Here is a 16,956-nt window from a genome sequence, read left to right on the forward strand (position 1 = left end):
GTTCTTGGATTTGTGGTCTTCCACCAGAGCATGGTCACTTACCAGGGCTACACTCTTAGACAAAACTGTCTCTCCCTCTCTCAGAAGCTAGCAGTGGTCGATAGCTCCATGGCTAGGTTGTGCACTCAGCTCTGCTCTTTTTGTTGAGAGCTGGCATGGCTTCTTCTTGACCGGGTCTTGTTTCTGCCTCTGTGAGTTCATAGGTAAAGCTGCCCTGCTGGGTCCAGATGGAAATGCTGCCCTACAGTCATCCGTTGCCTCTGTCTCTTACATGCTTTCTGCACTGGTCCAGACACCCTGTGAGGAGGGATTTGGTAAATATGCTCCCTTGAGGGCTGAGCTCCCTGGAGCTGTTTTAGAGCATGTTGTGGGACCCATTTTCTGAAGAGCAAACTAGTGGTTCTCAACCTTTCTAATGCTGCAACCCTTTAATACAGTAGTGACCCAAACCATACAATTATTTTTGTTACTATTTCACAACCATAATTTTCCCACTGTTATGAATGATAATGTAAATATCTGTGTTTTATGATGGCCTTAGGTGACCCCTATGAAAGGGTCATTCGACCCCCAAATGGGTCATAACACACTGGTTGATAACCACTGGTTTAGACCAATTCTGGTAGCTCAAACCCTATAGAATATTTCCTGAAGGTCTTTCCCATACCATCTTCCTGGACGCACTCACGTCAAATGTAATCACATCTCAGAGTTTCCTCTGTTTTTAGGATACTTTCTAGAGCATCCAGTAGCTATAGACATCTGGCTATCTTGTAGCCTGCTGATGCCAGAAGCTTTCAGGATTGGCTTGTATCTGCTAAACATTTGGTTTACTCACTATATTCAGAAAACCCTGTTTCCTGGGGGAGGATCTGAGACTTTCAGGAACCTGTCTGCTTGGGGAAATATGGGTTTGAGAGGACTGAATTGTATAGGAATATGGTCAGATGTTAGGGCAGCTGGAACAGGATGGGATTGGGATTTCTCAAAACCAGATTTAAAGCAGAGTGATGATTAGAAGGGGGCTGTTGGCTGTTTTCTGTCTCTTTGAATTACGTACCTAGCTGCAAGACAGCTTCAGTTTGGTGATCAGCCTGGGTGCTGAGGTGTGTGGAGTATGACCATGGAGAATTAATAACCAGGAGTAAGGTCACATGCAGGCTTCTTTCATATCTGCCCAAAAGAGCTACTGCCTGGTGTTTGTTCTCTTCCTGTCATGACCAAACCCCATACCATCCAGAGCCTACTTCGTCTATCATTCCCTTGGATTAAAGTTCTTTCAGTGGCTCTCCAAGAAATCTTTAGCTTGCAACCCAGGGTGTTGGGAATTCTGCTCCCAACAGGGCTTTTCAGTTTCATATGCTTCTCCCCTCTGTCTTTACCTTGCATTCCAGTCAGACAGAATGGCCTCCTGAACAGTGCAGGATCATCTATGTCTTTCCGTCACTATTCATGACTTTCCTTCAGTTAGGGTAACTCCCCTGAGGCCTAGTTTAGTCAAACTGCCCACTCTACGTATCCATCAACTTCCATATCAATTGTTGCTCCATGTAACTCTTTTGCCTAACTTACTGAGCTCTGGCTAGAATGTTTGGGACTCTCGGACCTTACAGGCTGGTGGCAAAATGGCAGGTGATCATTGGAGGTTTGTTGAATCAACAAATAAACGCAAACTCTGTTGAATAAGGTGGAGTTTGTGACCTATTGACTCTCTTATGCTCTTTTAGGTATTATTCCCTTTGTAATGTCCATGTGTGTGTGCATGCATGTGCACATGCACTAACTCACATGAGTATGAAGTATATGAAGATTTATCTGTACTGGACTAATGTATATCTAGCCAGCCGTGGCAGAAAGATGGAGTTATAGGGTATTTAAAAAAACAGATGAAATTTTGTTATCTTTCAGGCATAGCACGTTTTGAAAAACAGAGCTATAAATAGATACTAATAAGTAAGGTAGGAAATTAATGCAAAATTACAGGTTGTATTAGTCTTGATTGTATAATAATGTCTTATAAACAAAGGGGCATAAAACATTCTTGCATTGTTCTTGGTACTTCCAAACAGAAGCCATGAAGGTAGAATCATTGATTTTTTTTTTGAGCCTTTATTTGGAAAGAATGCTAATTTTCTATATTTGAAAAAAAAATACAAACTTATTTTACTTACTGTTAACTAAAATGAAGACATCATAGAGAAAGATGGAGTTGAAACTCTGTGCATTTTGAAGGCAATGGAAATTGCATTTGCGTTATTGTAGGTCAGAGTTAGCAGCCTGAGCTGAGGGGCTTTGCTGTCACATATGAACTCGTTACTAGGGAAATCTGGCATAGGTGTACTGTCCAAATGCATTTAATCACTGCAAGATCAGCCCATGGGTTTCATTTCATATGCTTCTTGCAATTTTTAATTCATGGGATGAATGTGTGTTAGGGGCTACACTGTTGGGTTGAAAAGTGTTGTGAGGCTCTGTAAGATATTAATGTACCTGATAGACTAGACGTCTGTGGACATAGGAAGGGGCCACTGTCATATTTATAAGTTTTATCTAAAAAGCGCTTGATATTTACACAATTCTTATTAGTGTGGTGTAAAATAGAAACATGAAATGTATTTATTGTTGAAGTTCTTGAATTCAAGATTTAATTGCATTACTGCCTCAGTGAATGATGCTCTGTCTCTGAGCTGCAGTTTCTTTATAGGTTAAAGGAGTTGAAAAACAAAAGCAATACTTTTATGAAGGATAGACGAGGGAGTGTTTTGTATATGCTGATCTAATCTGCACACATTAGCATATACTATTTTTTAAAGGGTCCTATGAGGTTGTTGTATGTTTGTACTTCCTACCTACCTAGAGATTTGCTCCTGGCCTGCCACCTATGTATCGTGCCTGCTTTAAGCTCTCATTATACAGCACCTGGGGGCTGTGATTGCTGTTGCCCAGGCCACACCACCCAGCCAAGGGTTCTCTGCAAGTCCTATCTTACAGGCTATAAGTGGCAAAGATGGGCTCATTAGGAAGCTGGTGCCCCTTCTAGGAGTGGTTGGTACTCCAACCAAGGACCATGCATGGAGATAACCTAGAACCCCTGCACAGATGTAGCCCATGGTAATTCAGTGTCCAAGTGGGTTCCATAGTAATAGGAAGAGGGACTGCCTCTGACATAAACTGATTGGCCTGCTCTTTGATTACCTCCCCCTGAGGGGGGAGCAGCCTTACCAGACCACAGAAGATGACAATGCAGACACTCCTGATGAGATTTGATAGACTAAGATCAGAAGAAAGGAGAGGGGGACCTTCCCTATCAGTGGACTTGGGTTGGGGCATGTGTGAAGAAGAGTGAGGGAGGCTGGAATTGGAAGGGGAGGAGGAAGGGGATACAAAGTGAATAAAGTGTAACTAATAAAAGTTAAAAAAAGCTGGCATAGTTGAATTGATCAGGTGCAGCATGGTCTTGGGTTATAGGACCAAACTTACATCATCCCATCAAATTCTCGGGGCCACTGGGGATCCTGAAGGCAGCAAGAGAGAGTTGACAGATTGGGAGAGGGTCTGGCAAGGACTCTGGAGCATATTTAGTTCTTCTGTCATTCATCATTCATCATTCATTCATTCATTCATTCATAGTACAGTTTTCATTTTACATTTTATAGTGCTCAAAAATTCAGCTCCTTATGGTGGACTTTGGTAGAGATATTAGGGCAGCATCTTAGGTCTAAACCAAGGCAAGGTGTTTAGTCCTTGCAGGTATCATTAAGATCATTCTTTATTGCTTTCCTTCGAATAGCAGCTCTCCTGTCACAATGTTCTGCAGAGTGGGAAGTACATGGACACGGGTGATACTTTCTTTAGCAAGTCCCTGATGGCTGTGACCTCTTCTGCATTTGAATGATGAACTTCTTAATGGCCTTGTGTTTAAGTTTAAAAGTGGTAAATTTGCGTGCTAACCATGGCTACATTCCTTTTTAACGTAATTGTCTTGGAGGCGAGGCCCCAAGATCTGCCCCGGTATTATATTTGATTATAATTTGGGAGCATTCTTTGCTCACCTCTAAAACAAGGATCATCTGATTGCTCAGGCTATTAGGTGGTGACTTTCTTAGCAAAGGCAGGGCTGTTGTCTGATTCTTAACTGGTCAAAATTAAATGGCTTCAAATATTAACATACTTGGTGTAATGTGAGGCATGCATTGCTCTTGTGCTTGATGAATGTATGTGCTAGGAGTGTTAAATGTATGTCAGCCTTTCCAGAGCTTTCCTGAATCATGAGAGGATTGAATTACTATTAGGCAGGTCCTGAATGCTTGTCCATACTACTTCTTTCTTAGAGGCTGCCTTCAAGTGGCTCCTGGACCCCAGGTTCGAGCCTTACCCTAACTGTAACTTTCTGGAAAGAGCATTTGTGGGTATGCCCCTGCCTTGCTTCTTGCCTTTGACCTGCTTCCCTCTCCCCATGCACTGATCTGCAGGTATTGTGGTCTGCACCCTATCTGTCTGAGGCACAGCTGCAGGGATGCTGCGCCAGGCCCCACATCCCAAACGGGGTGAACCAGGGATCTGTCCTGCCTTGTCTGGACGTTCACAGCCTGAGCCAGTCCATAGCCTCTGCCAGTCCATTCTACTCTCCCCCTGCCAGCTGCAGCACCTCTTGCTTTGTTAATAGAGAAATTGTCAAATAATGGGAATAATTAGCACAGTGGGAGCTTTACTGTGTCCTGGAAAGAGAACAGAGAGAGCCCTCCAAGCAGCCCCAGACGTAATTGCTAGGCAGGCTTATTTTCTCTTGTCTGTGTCTTTCTCCCCTTCTCTTGCATTCGTTTGATTTTTTTCCCCTCTCTTTGTGTTGAGAGAGTTGGCTAGGAGAAAAGACCCGTAAATTGCACCCTTGCTGGGCTGGTGCTGTGAAAGCTGGGTACCATAGTCTTCTAGGGCTGAATAATTGCCCTCTCTCCCCACCCTCTTACAGGGGAAAGATCAGCTAAGCAGCGAGCTTATCTGCTCCTCTTATTTCCTTCCCCATTCCTCTTTCTCCTCTAGCCCTCCCTGTTCCCCTTCCCTATCCCCTCATGTAAAGAACTCACAGGCTCTCGACTGAATCTTTTTTAATGGTCCCAAGAGACGAGGATCTTGAAGGGTGATTATCTTCATTATAAATTATTAACTCTCCTAACAGCCAGATGGCTTTCCAACTCATGGCTGTGGGAACTCCAGGCTGGGGAGACCCACTGGCAAGCAGCGGAGGGGACAAGAGAAGAGAGTTGGCTGCTTGGAGAACGGCTCTATGTGTTTCTGGCTGCTGCACGAATTTCGGGGAGTCCACCAGCATCTTACAGGCCTCAAGATCTGAGATCCGCAAAGAAAAATTAGCTGTTGAATATTACCTCTCAGAGAGTTCAGGGCTCTGGCTGGAGATGGAATGATGGTGTCGTGTGGAGAAGGGATTAATGCCACGAGTTCCTTTTTTGTAAACCTTAGAAGCTTGCCAAGACCTGGTGGGGAGATGTGATTATTATTTTGCTTTTTGTGTTCTTTGACGACCACAGCACCCTAGAAAGCAAACCCACCAGTCTCCTTATCTTATAGGAGAAGACACACTGGAAAGGCTTCTTATTTAGTGACTTGGTTCAGAGTTTGAGGAAGACTCAGAGTTTTAGTGCCCTCTCCTTTGCCAACCAGGGCTTTTCATCTTTCTTTTCTTTTTCTTCCGTTTTTTCTCTTCCTTCCTTTCTTTCTCCTTTTCTTTTTCTCCCTCCCTCCTTCTCTCTCTCTTTCTTTCTTTCTCTTTAATTTTTGAAATACGATGTTGTCATGTAGCCTTAGCTGCCCTAGGGCTTGCTATGTGTCCTCAGAGGAGCCTCAAATTCATGGTGATTCTCCTGTGTCAGACTTCAAAATGTTGGGATTACATGAATACCCTACCACGTCTGGCTCAAACTTCTTATCCCTCGGCTTTCTAGCAGCCATGCAACACTGAAAAGATCTCTCTCTCTCTTTTTCACACACACACACACACACACACACACACACACACACACACACACACGTGTGTGAGTGAGACATTGAGTTAATTTTTATTCTTGAATTTTGATTCCTATGTAGCTAGAAATCGTATGTTCTGTTCTTGTGTCTTGGCTAGGTTGGAGGATCAAGTTGTATAACTTTGCATTATCTCCATCGGAATCTGGAATCTGTTTGACTGGTCATAGGCTGTGGTGTAAGCGCCCCATGTTCCCTTGGGATTCCTGCAGCCTCCTTCATATACTCCTGATGACAGGTCAGAGACCAGAGGGTTGTCTTTTCTCTTTATCTTAGCACTTGATGAAAAGAAGGAACGGGCATGACCTGCTCTCCCACCTTCCCAAGCAGGTCCCATTTTCTCCGCTTTCTGCTCTTTAGCCAGTGGCAAGTCTTACTTGATATACCTCACTGTCCTCACACAGTGAGAAGCCTGTCCAGAAAACCGGATAGGTTTCACATATTACCCTGGTGTATCTCTTCTGTAATAGATTAGCATTCCTGGCAAGCATGGAAGTTATCCCAATATCAATGTTTATTTAAATTTATGTGTCTGTGTGAGTGTATGCCACAGGTGAGTGAGGAGGCCAGGAGAGGGTGTCAGATCTCCAGGAGCTGGAGTTATGCACATGAATCTTCTGAACTGGGTGCTGTGAACCAAACTTGGCTCCACTGGAAGAGCAGGAAGTGTGCCTAGCTACTCTGACATCTCTCCAGTCCCGACTTCTTATTTTTAATGGGAATTATTTTTAGAGTAAAAAGGAATGTTAAAGTTGAAGATTAAAGGAAAAGTTTCTTTTCTCTTTCTGTGTCTATCATCCTTTTCCAGTGTGAGTGTGTGCCCTTTCTGTAAGTTCATTTGATGGACTGGAGTTGAGATCCGCAGGGACTCTTGTCCCCTCCCTGATCTGAAGAGGAAGCAGAGACACTTCTGAAGTGGAGTAATTTGGTGTGTGCATCTAGAAGTAGTTCAGCAGGTTCCAGTGGAAGACGTAACAGTAGAGAGTGGAGCTGTTTTCTTAAACAAGTTGTGAGAGGGAGGACCAGCATGTAAATGCACTGAGGGAGACAGGGATCGCTGCAAAGCCTGGTGGATGGATGTTGGTTTGTGCTTTCCTAGATGAGAGATTAGTTTTATCTTGGGAAGTGTGAGTAAGGAGTTCCAGCCTGCAAACATGGAAGGAACAATACTTTCTTTAAAAAAGCCTCTCCAGACACACATGGACATGTACACACACATGTGCACACACACACACACACACACACACACACACACACACACACACCAAACCTCTCCTCTAGATGTCATAGGAAAGTGGATAGATAGATAATATATGTGAGGCAGAATATTATGTGTTTTTGTTAAAATACACAGATAAAAAGGTACACACATCTGTACGCAGGTAAAAGGTAGTGGTCAGTTCATGAGTTTCTACACACTGAACACATTGCAGCATCACTCAGATTCTGAAATGAATTCTGTTACCTCCTCTGCCCTCTTCTCCTCAGTCACCCCTGATCTGGTGATCAACAGCACAGAATAGATATTTTTGCCTCATTTCTACTTTACATAAATGAAACATATACAGTACATTCCCTTCCATGTCTTAAACTTGTTTCAACATTATGCTTATAAGATTCATCCATGCTGTGTCTAGAAATGAAAACCAGTCACCTTCAAATTTGGATGATATTTTACATGAATAGATTAGAATTTATCTGTAGTTTCTGCTGCAGATAGACATTTGGTGATCTTCTACTATGGAGAATAAGGCCACGAACATTCACAGATGTCTTTGGACATATTACGCATTTCTGTTATGAAGTTATGAGGATTTAAAAATGTTCAGCTTTATTAGACATATCATCAGTTGTTGTTGTTTTTTTTTTTAACTGGGCCTAAATATTGTTTTACAATTGACACAGTACAAACTCATTGTTGGGTGTTCTCAACCCCTTCCCTCTTTTTTAAACGCACAAAAACTCAGAGATGCTGCCCAGTGTTAAGTACCTATGATAACGAGAGTCTGGGTTTATGTACAGCTTTGCCTGACTTACAGTGTTCTCCATTATTTTCTACACTAATTTCAGATCTTAGATGAATTTGTGCCCCGATCGCTCCTTGCCTGCGGCAGGACCTTACTTATGTATGAGCGTGTGCGTAGTGTCGGGGGTTGTGGTTTTGTTGAAGGAGTAAATTTCTGAAACTATTAAGAACAAACCTCCATCCACCCTCAAAGTGAGAGAAGAAACGTGCTGTGTTTTATGCCTATGCCCAAGGTCCTGTGGCTGGGAGAAGGCAGGATGTGAGTCTCAAGTCACAGAGAGTTCAGGTAAGGGTAGGCAGTGTGAGATGGGAGCTCTGGTCAGCTTACCAAAGACAGTACTTTCGATAGCCCAGCATTACTAGAATGGTATGTATCAGGACTCTTGGTCTTGCCTCAACTCAAACTTGCTTAAATAAGAAACAAGTTTTGTTTATATAAAAACCTCATATAAAAACCACTAGAACTCACTCCTTTTCAGACCTCATTAAATCTAGATTTTATACTTCTCTTAGATCTTATTTTTCTTCGTTGTCTTCATTCAAAAATGACATTGTCTTTAACAGTAAGAGTGGTATTTGTCACGAAGTATTGGCCTTGAGATTTTAATAACATGGTAAAAGGAATAAGAGAGTCATGTTCCCAATAATTCCGACTTAAACCACAGCATTAACTCTAATTTAAACAAATTTAGATGGCAGACTTATCTCCAAACCATTTACTGTGACCAAGGAGATGGAATGCCCTAATGGGCTAGCCTGGATTGTATGATCTGAGATTAAGGTGAATCCCATTTGAATGACACAAACTAGGACTGGTGTATAAAAGTATCTTTTACCTGTGGAATTAAAGGTGTAGTGTGTGAGGATCAAAGCTAACATAAAGCCTTAGAGAACCTCTGCAGTCCTGGTGAGGTGTCTAAGAAGTGAAGCAGTTAAGTAGGTTCTACCATCTAGAGGAAAGACTGAATGAACATCCCAGCTGGGCATTTTAGGGCTGGTATAGGGTATAGGGCAGCTCTCACCATGCCATCCCAACCATTCTAGTTCTAGACACTGTCCTATCTCTTGAGTGTGTTTTAAGCTCAACTAAACCTCCATGGCTACTGGAAGAGGAAAGAAGTGGGTGGTGAGGGCAAATGGCAGCCAGATCTTCTGAACCATCCTTGTGGCGAAGAGCCCACATGTCAGAGTTGTGTGAGGTCTCCCTTGCAGCCCAAGCAGCCGGAATATGAGGCATTTGCAAAGATGTTCACCCGACATAAAAACTGTGCTGTTCGACAATTATGTAAATTAGCTGGCAATTAGATAATGTCACTCACTCTCCCTCTCTTGCTTGGTTCCCACACAACAGATAAGTGTTTGGAGCTTCAGTGCCGTCCTCAACCTTTCTTGTGAGTTCTGGAGCCAACCACCTGATCCCCAAATTCCTGTGCTGACCTGTGTCTCAGGAGTGGGTAGCCATTGGATGACTGGGTGAAGAAGGTTCTCTGTTCTCCCTCATTCCATTTCTTGAGCCTGGTATGCTCCACTAGATGGCTGAAGAAAGCTAAAGGATAATTTCTGGCAGCAGTTGGCTGGAGGCCTTGGGTGCTTGATAGAAGGTCATATATAGCTTTTGGGAAAATTCCCAAAGGTTATGGAAATGCCCAAGTTCAAGAAAAAAATATTAGAGCGTTAGGAGAGAATGTGAACAGTCAATAGTGTGTCAAGTCTTGTTGGACTGGTTTTAATGATACTATTTCTGCATCAGACCTGCCTGTCACTTATGGGATTAAAACCTTGGCTTCTTTCATTCAGTCTTTTTGGTCCCTCCTGATGCACAGTGTGGGGATGTTAGTATATTCAGTGTTAAGCTGACTGATGGGGAAAGACAAGAGTATGAAGGTAGATGCTCATCTATATAGATTAGTGTGGCTATCACAAAGCAGGATGGGTAAATTCCCCCTATCCACTCTCACAGGTATATGTGCCTGGAGATTCTTCTTCACTCATTCATGGGTTTCCACAGACAAGGAAGCAGGCATTGTTTTGTCCTCCAGGACCACTTGGGGTTGGTATCTTGAAAAGTTGAGGGAGTACTCAGCAATATTGTCATTGTATACAGTGGGGCCATGTATAAAATGAGGCCTTGGCATGGACTAGAAGTCAAGGATCTTATAGTGGCTCTTAAGTTCTGTTTTATGGTTCATTCTTTGGGTAGATGTTTCACCGTTTCTGTTCTGTGACTATGTCCTGATTTACTGTCTCCAAACTATACTTATCCTCCACCAGTCTGTGATGCCCTTGAGTATAACCCTGACTTATGCTACTCTGATCCAGTAATGCCAGAGTTAGGTAGACTGGAGTTTTCTCTCTCCTGGAGAATGCTGTCTTTCAACTTGGGCGGCATATCTCATCTAACACACTGGTCACATTCTCAGAGACTGTCAAATCTCCTGCCTTTGCTTCCTGTTGCCCACCTTTGGCTTGGTACCTCCCACCCATTCCAACAGTCTCAGCCTGTGCCAGACCCAAGACTTTTGAACTGACTATTATTCTGGGATATTCTTCCTGGCTATTTACATGGCTAGATTTCATTTTGTCATAAACAAGATGCTGCTTGTGATGGTGACATATAGTTGTAATGTGAGTATAGTTGACTTCCTGTTACCAAAGTGTCATTAACCATAACCAGTACACACACACACACACATACACACACACACACACACACACACACACACTACCCTGAACTCTGAGTAGTTAGCACACACATGCCCCTACAAATCAGCATATATTCCTATGTCCATGTTCTAACTTGGTATCCCTTGAGACTATGGGGGTTCATACCCATGCCATATTCCAAGAAATACTGCTTGGGTCAAACTCTTCCACAGAACCAAGACTTTTCAAATCTAAGATGATGGATTTGACCAGGCTTTTATGGATACAGGATGCTTGTTCATGCAGGACAGGGTTTTGTCCCTGTTTAAAGGGACAGCATTTTCCTCTTCAAAGAAGAGATCCAGCCAGCTCTCCTGATGCCATCATTGTAAATAGAATTAATTGTGATTCTCTGGAGACCCCTGTGAACCGCTGTGAAGTACCACACGTGACAAGGAGTTAGCAGCAACCTGCACAGCTCTTGGAAATTAGACTGACTGATTCTTTGAACAGAGAGCTCACCAGCTTAGTTAGGTAGATCAGCAACTTCCTTCAGGAACCAGGTCCCGAGCTCAATGGATATTGCTGCCTTTCTAGTCATAATCAAATACACTTGCTTCACTCTGTCTGTGACACTTCTTAGCTATTCAGAAATGTTCTCAATATTGTGCATATATATGCGCATCCCTCATCTCACACACAAACACCTCACGTAGCTACCCGTTCCTCCTCATTTCAGAAGAAAGAAGCCAACCCACTCTATATTTATCACTTACTATGTGCAGTGCTTAGGCTTGGGTCACACCGTACTGATCTTGCTCATTTTTCTCTCAATCTTGAAAGGAGGCCATTATTTTATCTACTTTTTGAATTATTAAGTAGAAATGCAAATAGGCTAAGAATATTGTTTTGTTTCATGTACAGGAATTAGAATCCAAACTCAGCTTTTCAAAATTTTTTAACCTTAAAGCTCATTTTGAAAAGAAGGCTTCCCTAATATTTGGTTAGAGACTGTGGCCTTTTTGCCCACTAATTCACTTTCTCTGATTTTTATACATTTCTAAAATTTAAGTTCTCTCTCAGCTCTCTTACACTGAAGTAGTGGATTGCAAAGTGGGAAGAGAAAAAAAACGTTTTTAATAGATAAGTAAACATTATATATGGGTGTTTGAATGTTTTCAAATGCTAACGTTTCATCTGTCTATTTTCAAAAATGTGCTGATGTAGCTTTGGGGGACTTTCTATGATATTTGCATTTTACATTTGGAGAAAAAAAAAGCCCTAAATGTGTTGCTCGGAGCTGGACTCGGGTCTTCCCCTGGCGGTGGGAGAGCTGGGACCCTGTCCTGTGTAAAGAACATAGCACTGAAGGCGTAGGCAGAACTGCCTGGGGGTTATGAGCACTCCATCAGTCTTTGTGCCATAGGATGTAATCGTTGGTGCTTAGCCCCAATCTTAACCTCTTCTCTCCCTTCCCCCACAGGTCCTTTCCCTGGAGTCTTGGGAGCTCTGTTATGGGCGGCACTGCCTCGGGTCAGCACCATGAAGCCTGAATCTGCTTCCGCTCTGCTGTGGGCTCCACTCTTCCTGAGTACTCAGTTACTTGCAGTTCCCTTTCTCAAGGCCTGCCGCTGCTAGAAGGTCAAACCTCAGCACTGATCCTTGGCTCGGGACTGTCTTTCACCTGACTCACCTCACTGTTTTCTCCTTACCTCCATCACGGCACCCCAAGCCCCAGCCTCGTCCTTGGTCTCTCTGGCTCTGACGCCAAGAGGAACACATTGCTGAAGGCTTGTTCCTGCCCTGGGCTCCTTCTCCTCCTTGAGTCAAGGCCTCCGGATCCACATGGATAGCTGAGATCTTTTCCTGGAGAAAGATACTTCTTCCTCACCTCATCCCGGATTAGTCCCACCCGACATCCCCTGTCTGTTTCTTCCGCCTCTTTATGGGATTTCTTGCCTGTGTGCCTGTCTAGGGCTGGGTTGTTCTTTTTCTTCCTTCCCCACCCTCCTAACATTCCTGTGTACTCTGCTTGTGTGCTCTCTGTGCACCGCTCTGTCTTCTCTCTCTTCCGTCACCAACCCCCAACCCCTGCCTCCCACCCCCAGGGCTGTTCCCCGGCCTCGTCTGCTCATCTGTGCTCTGGCCCAACAGCCACGATGAGCTTTACCTTGCACTCAGTTTTCTTCACCCTGAAGGTGAGCATCTTTCTGGGCTCCCTGGTGGGGCTCTGCCTGGGTCTGGAGTTCATGGGCCTCCCTAACCAGTGGGCCCGTTACCTGCGCTGGGATGCAAGCACTCGCAGCGACCTGAGCTTCCAGTTCAAGACCAACGTTTCCACTGGGCTGCTCCTGTATTTGGATGATGGCGGTGTCTGTGACTTCCTCTGCCTCTCCCTGGTGGATGGTCGCGTTCAGCTCCGCTTCAGCATGGACTGCGCCGAGACCACCGTGTTATCCAACAAGCAGGTGAACGACAGCAGCTGGCACTTCCTCATGGTGAGCCGTGACCGCGTGCGCACTGGGCTGGTGATTGATGGTGAAGGCCAGTCTGGGGAGCTACGGCCCCAGCGGCCCTACATGGATGTGGTCAGTGACTTGTTCCTCGGCGGTGTCCCTGCTGACATTCGGCCTTCTGCCCTGACCCTCGATGGAGTTCAGAACATGCCCGGCTTTAAGGGATTAATGCTGGATCTCAAGTATGGCAACTCGGAGCCCCGGCTTCTGGGGAGCCAGGGAGTCCAGTTAGAAGTGGAGGGACCCTGTGGTGAGCGTCCCTGCGAGAATGGCGGAATCTGCTTCCTTTTGGATGGCCACCCCACCTGTGACTGTTCCACCACTGGCTATGGTGGCACACTCTGCTCAGAAGGTAAGACGCGCCCCTCCCTCTCCTGCTCTAGACGGTCCGTCCGCTGGCCGATTTCATGAGGAGGGCTGAATAGAAACTAGCTCTATGTGCAAGCACAGCTCCAGCTGAATGCTAGGTAATTGGGCCTCCTTATCCAAGGAGGTGGTGGAAACTCGTCTCCGTGCTCTCAATGGAAAGAGCACCAGATCTCAGCAGAAAGAAAATACAGGCTACTCAACCGTGCACTCTGACTCAACTCAAAGCGCTAAGTGGAGTAGACAGCTCAGCGGGGTTAGCCCAGAGTGAGAAACAAGAGAGTGACCAGCAAGGTGGCTGTTTCTGCCCCTCCTTGGAGACTCTTGGAGACTTGGACCCTGTGGGTGGCTGGGAAAATTCCCCTTAGTGTCTTCCTCATTACTTTAGCCCAAGCAACACCTGTGCAGAGAATGGAGCAGGATGGGCTTTATGGTCTGTGCATGGATCTCTTACAGTTCAGTATTTATGCCACCCCTTAGCCCATGAGAAGCATTTAGAGGGCAGTCAAAGAACGCGTTTGAGTGCCCTCTGTCCTTGTTTTAGCAATGAGGCTCCTCTTTAGATATAGTTTCCTTTCCTGAGTGTTCCATCTACTGAAATATGTGTGGATAGGCACAGGGCTGCACTGGAGCCTTGTCCAGTGGAATCCCTCAAGCTACACTAGAAAACTGCCCATGTCTAACTACAACTTGAGACAGAGAGTAAGGGATGGAGAGAGGGAGGAGAGAAGTGAAGGGAGTGAAAGAAACAAGGGAAGGGAAATGGAGAAAAGCTGCCCTCGCCGTGCACACTAACTTCCTAACTTCTGTTTGGTATTAGAGCTGAGGAAGTAGTTTAATATGGCAAATACAAATAAGATATAAATTCCTTAAATATATATATTTATATATATATTTAATTTAATATATATATTTAATAAATATATATATATATTCCTAGCCCTCTGCACTCACTATGGGCTTAGATTTGGGGAAGAGAAATCACTATGGTGATCAAATGTGTGGGAACTGATGAGACAGGCGTGAATCTTGGGAGGTTAAGATATGGAGGACACAGAATGAGCTACACACCGATTCTTCTTAAGATGTTTTGAGAGGCCAACCCACATGGGCCTCTTCATGGAGGTGGTGGCATTCTATAAGGAAGATCAGTTGCTCTCAGCCCTGGCTGTGTATTAAAATCACCTTGGGGAAGGTGGAGAACTTTCAAACCATACCCAGGCAGTGGGATCTCATCAATTCTTCTTTCTAAAGCTTCTCATGTGATCCTGATGTACGATAAAGGTTCAGAGTCTACTGCAGGAGAGTCAAAGAGGTCAGAGTAATGTTGGAAATCAGGGTCTCTTCTTGGGCTTCTTAGTTTCATTAGTAAAAGAATTCTATTTAAATTAAAAAAAAAAACACGACTCAAAAAAACTTGAGGAAAATTTTATTAGATTAAAACAAGTGAGCAAGCAAGCAAACAAACAGCAGGCAAGCACAATCTCATCACTTCCCCAATAGAGGAGAGAAGGAGGTAAGGCTTGCCATTGGAGGTAATCTGGCATGAAGGTCAACCACGTGCTGAACAAGCAGCCACATCTTAGGGAGGCGAGTTTCAAAGAAAGAGTAAAGAAGGCCAAAGTACCTGAAAGAGCATACTGAGGCTATGACGAGGATCAGAAATAAAAAGACAGAAGAGAAGAAAAGGGATAGTGATGTCCATGTGAAGGACTCAGAAAGGTGTATGGACTCAGCCAAACCTCAGGAGAGCTCCTAGGGGGTGGGGCTTCTAGGAAGGGAGATTATTTCATGAAAGAACCAAACATTCTACCTATCTGTTTAGAATAGCCTAAGGTGAACCTGCCGTTCAAGGGATGGTCCTGCCTCTCTGAGGGTTGGCCTGTTAGCCAGGCCACTGACCTGTCCAACTGGAATGTTAGGCCTCCACTCAGGCCAGAGAGTTCATTCTCTTGACCAAGAATAAACAGTTTTCCCTTAACTGGCTTTTGCTGCTGTGTCAAGAGGGCGGGGCCAGGTAAGTATCTTGTTCTTCCCTCCCAGGATCGGTTCAGGTAAGGGGTTTGGTTTTTAACCATTGTGTTTGTGGGTATTCCTAAGACATTTGGGGAATTGTCCAGCCCTTATAAAGCAGGTTATGCTTTATGTAAACGGCATGTAGTAACAGCTGTGTTGAAACATTGTTTTTTAAAGCCAAAACTAAGTTTATTTTACAGGTGGAACATGTTGGAGACTGACATGTTGGGAACTGGGGAGGAGCCCCCATTGCAGGAATTACGTGGGCTTCTGTGGAAACACTCTCCAGCTGTTCTGCTTCTGTCCACTGCCGGCTGGGTTTTACATCCCCATCCCTGTGCCTTGTGATGTCAGGCGATGTCTGGCAGCTACATTGTCCCTTTAGGTCCACAGAGATCTCCAGTCTGAGGTCCCCAGACCACTTGCTTCTCAAGATAGCTATAAAAGGGTTCATCACATCTGTAGATGACAATGCCAGTTGTAGTGTTAAAAGGTTGGACACTTTTGTAGGCTTTGATTTTTCCTCATTGAACTCATGGGAGAGAAAATTGATAGAGGAGGAGCAGAGCTGACTCAAACACAGAAAACCACGCTGTTGGAATGCAGTTATTAAAGGGCTTCTTAAAAAGCAGGTGCCTTCCGGAGCCGAGTGACACGCCAAAGCTTCTTGGCTTCGGAGAACGTTCTGCCTGAAGACGCTGACATGATCACTTGTTTTCTCATTTTCCCAGAGGATCTGTTCTGCTCTTAGAACTTACATTGAAAGCTGGCATTCTTCCTTCAGAGGGATCAGGGTGTCTGCAAGCGTGTTGTTAACTTGCTGATTATCTCTGATTGCATGTGTGTGTGTTTCAAAAAAAAAAAAAAACCTCATTTCCTCTAGGCAGGTTTGGATCAGCACTTTCAGCAGGAAGAATCAACACTATATATACATATATATATATATATATATATATACACACATATATATGTATATATACAATTTGTCTTTTCTCTCTTTACTTATTTTTGTATGTATGTGTTATTCAGTCCTTGGTGGAATTTCTCCAGAGCAGATTGAATGCAGTTGATTTTTAATGCTTCAATGCAATATGTATGTATATTTTAATAACTGTTCTTTCTTCAAGGTTCTGATTTCTTCTCCTGTACAGAAAGGAGCAAAGCAAACAGACTCAGTGATAACTAACATCTGGCTAGCCTGAAAACAGAATGACCCAAAGGTTTTGGTGAAAATGGATATTGGGGAGGTAAAGAAATTTACTCTGGATGACTTGAAGCCTACGGATCCCAATATTGTCATCATGTCTGATCAATCACAAAATCACATTGCAGAATATTACAAAATATCCA

General features: G+C 44.1%; 1 protein-coding gene across 43 annotated transcripts in view; it reads left to right on the plus strand.

Moving 5' to 3' along the window:
- Positions 1-16,956, plus strand: part of Nrxn3 (neurexin 3) — a 1,566,538-nt gene that overhangs the window by 51,396 nt on the left and 1,498,186 nt on the right. For all 43 annotated transcript variants that reach the window (XR_009593039.1, XR_009593040.1, XM_060387963.1 and 40 more), the window contains exon 2: positions 12,192-13,576. Coding sequence is in view for 41 of the 43 variants with exons in the window: in XM_060387963.1 (XP_060243946.1) it covers positions 12,868-13,576 (709 nt within the window). In the remaining 2 variants the exon portion in view is untranslated. The remainder of the gene's footprint in view (positions 1-12,191; positions 13,577-16,956) is intronic.

This window comes from Meriones unguiculatus, chromosome 7, assembly GCF_030254825.1.
Source record: "Meriones unguiculatus strain TT.TT164.6M chromosome 7, Bangor_MerUng_6.1, whole genome shotgun sequence".
NCBI lineage: Eukaryota > Metazoa > Chordata > Mammalia > Rodentia > Muridae > Meriones > Meriones unguiculatus.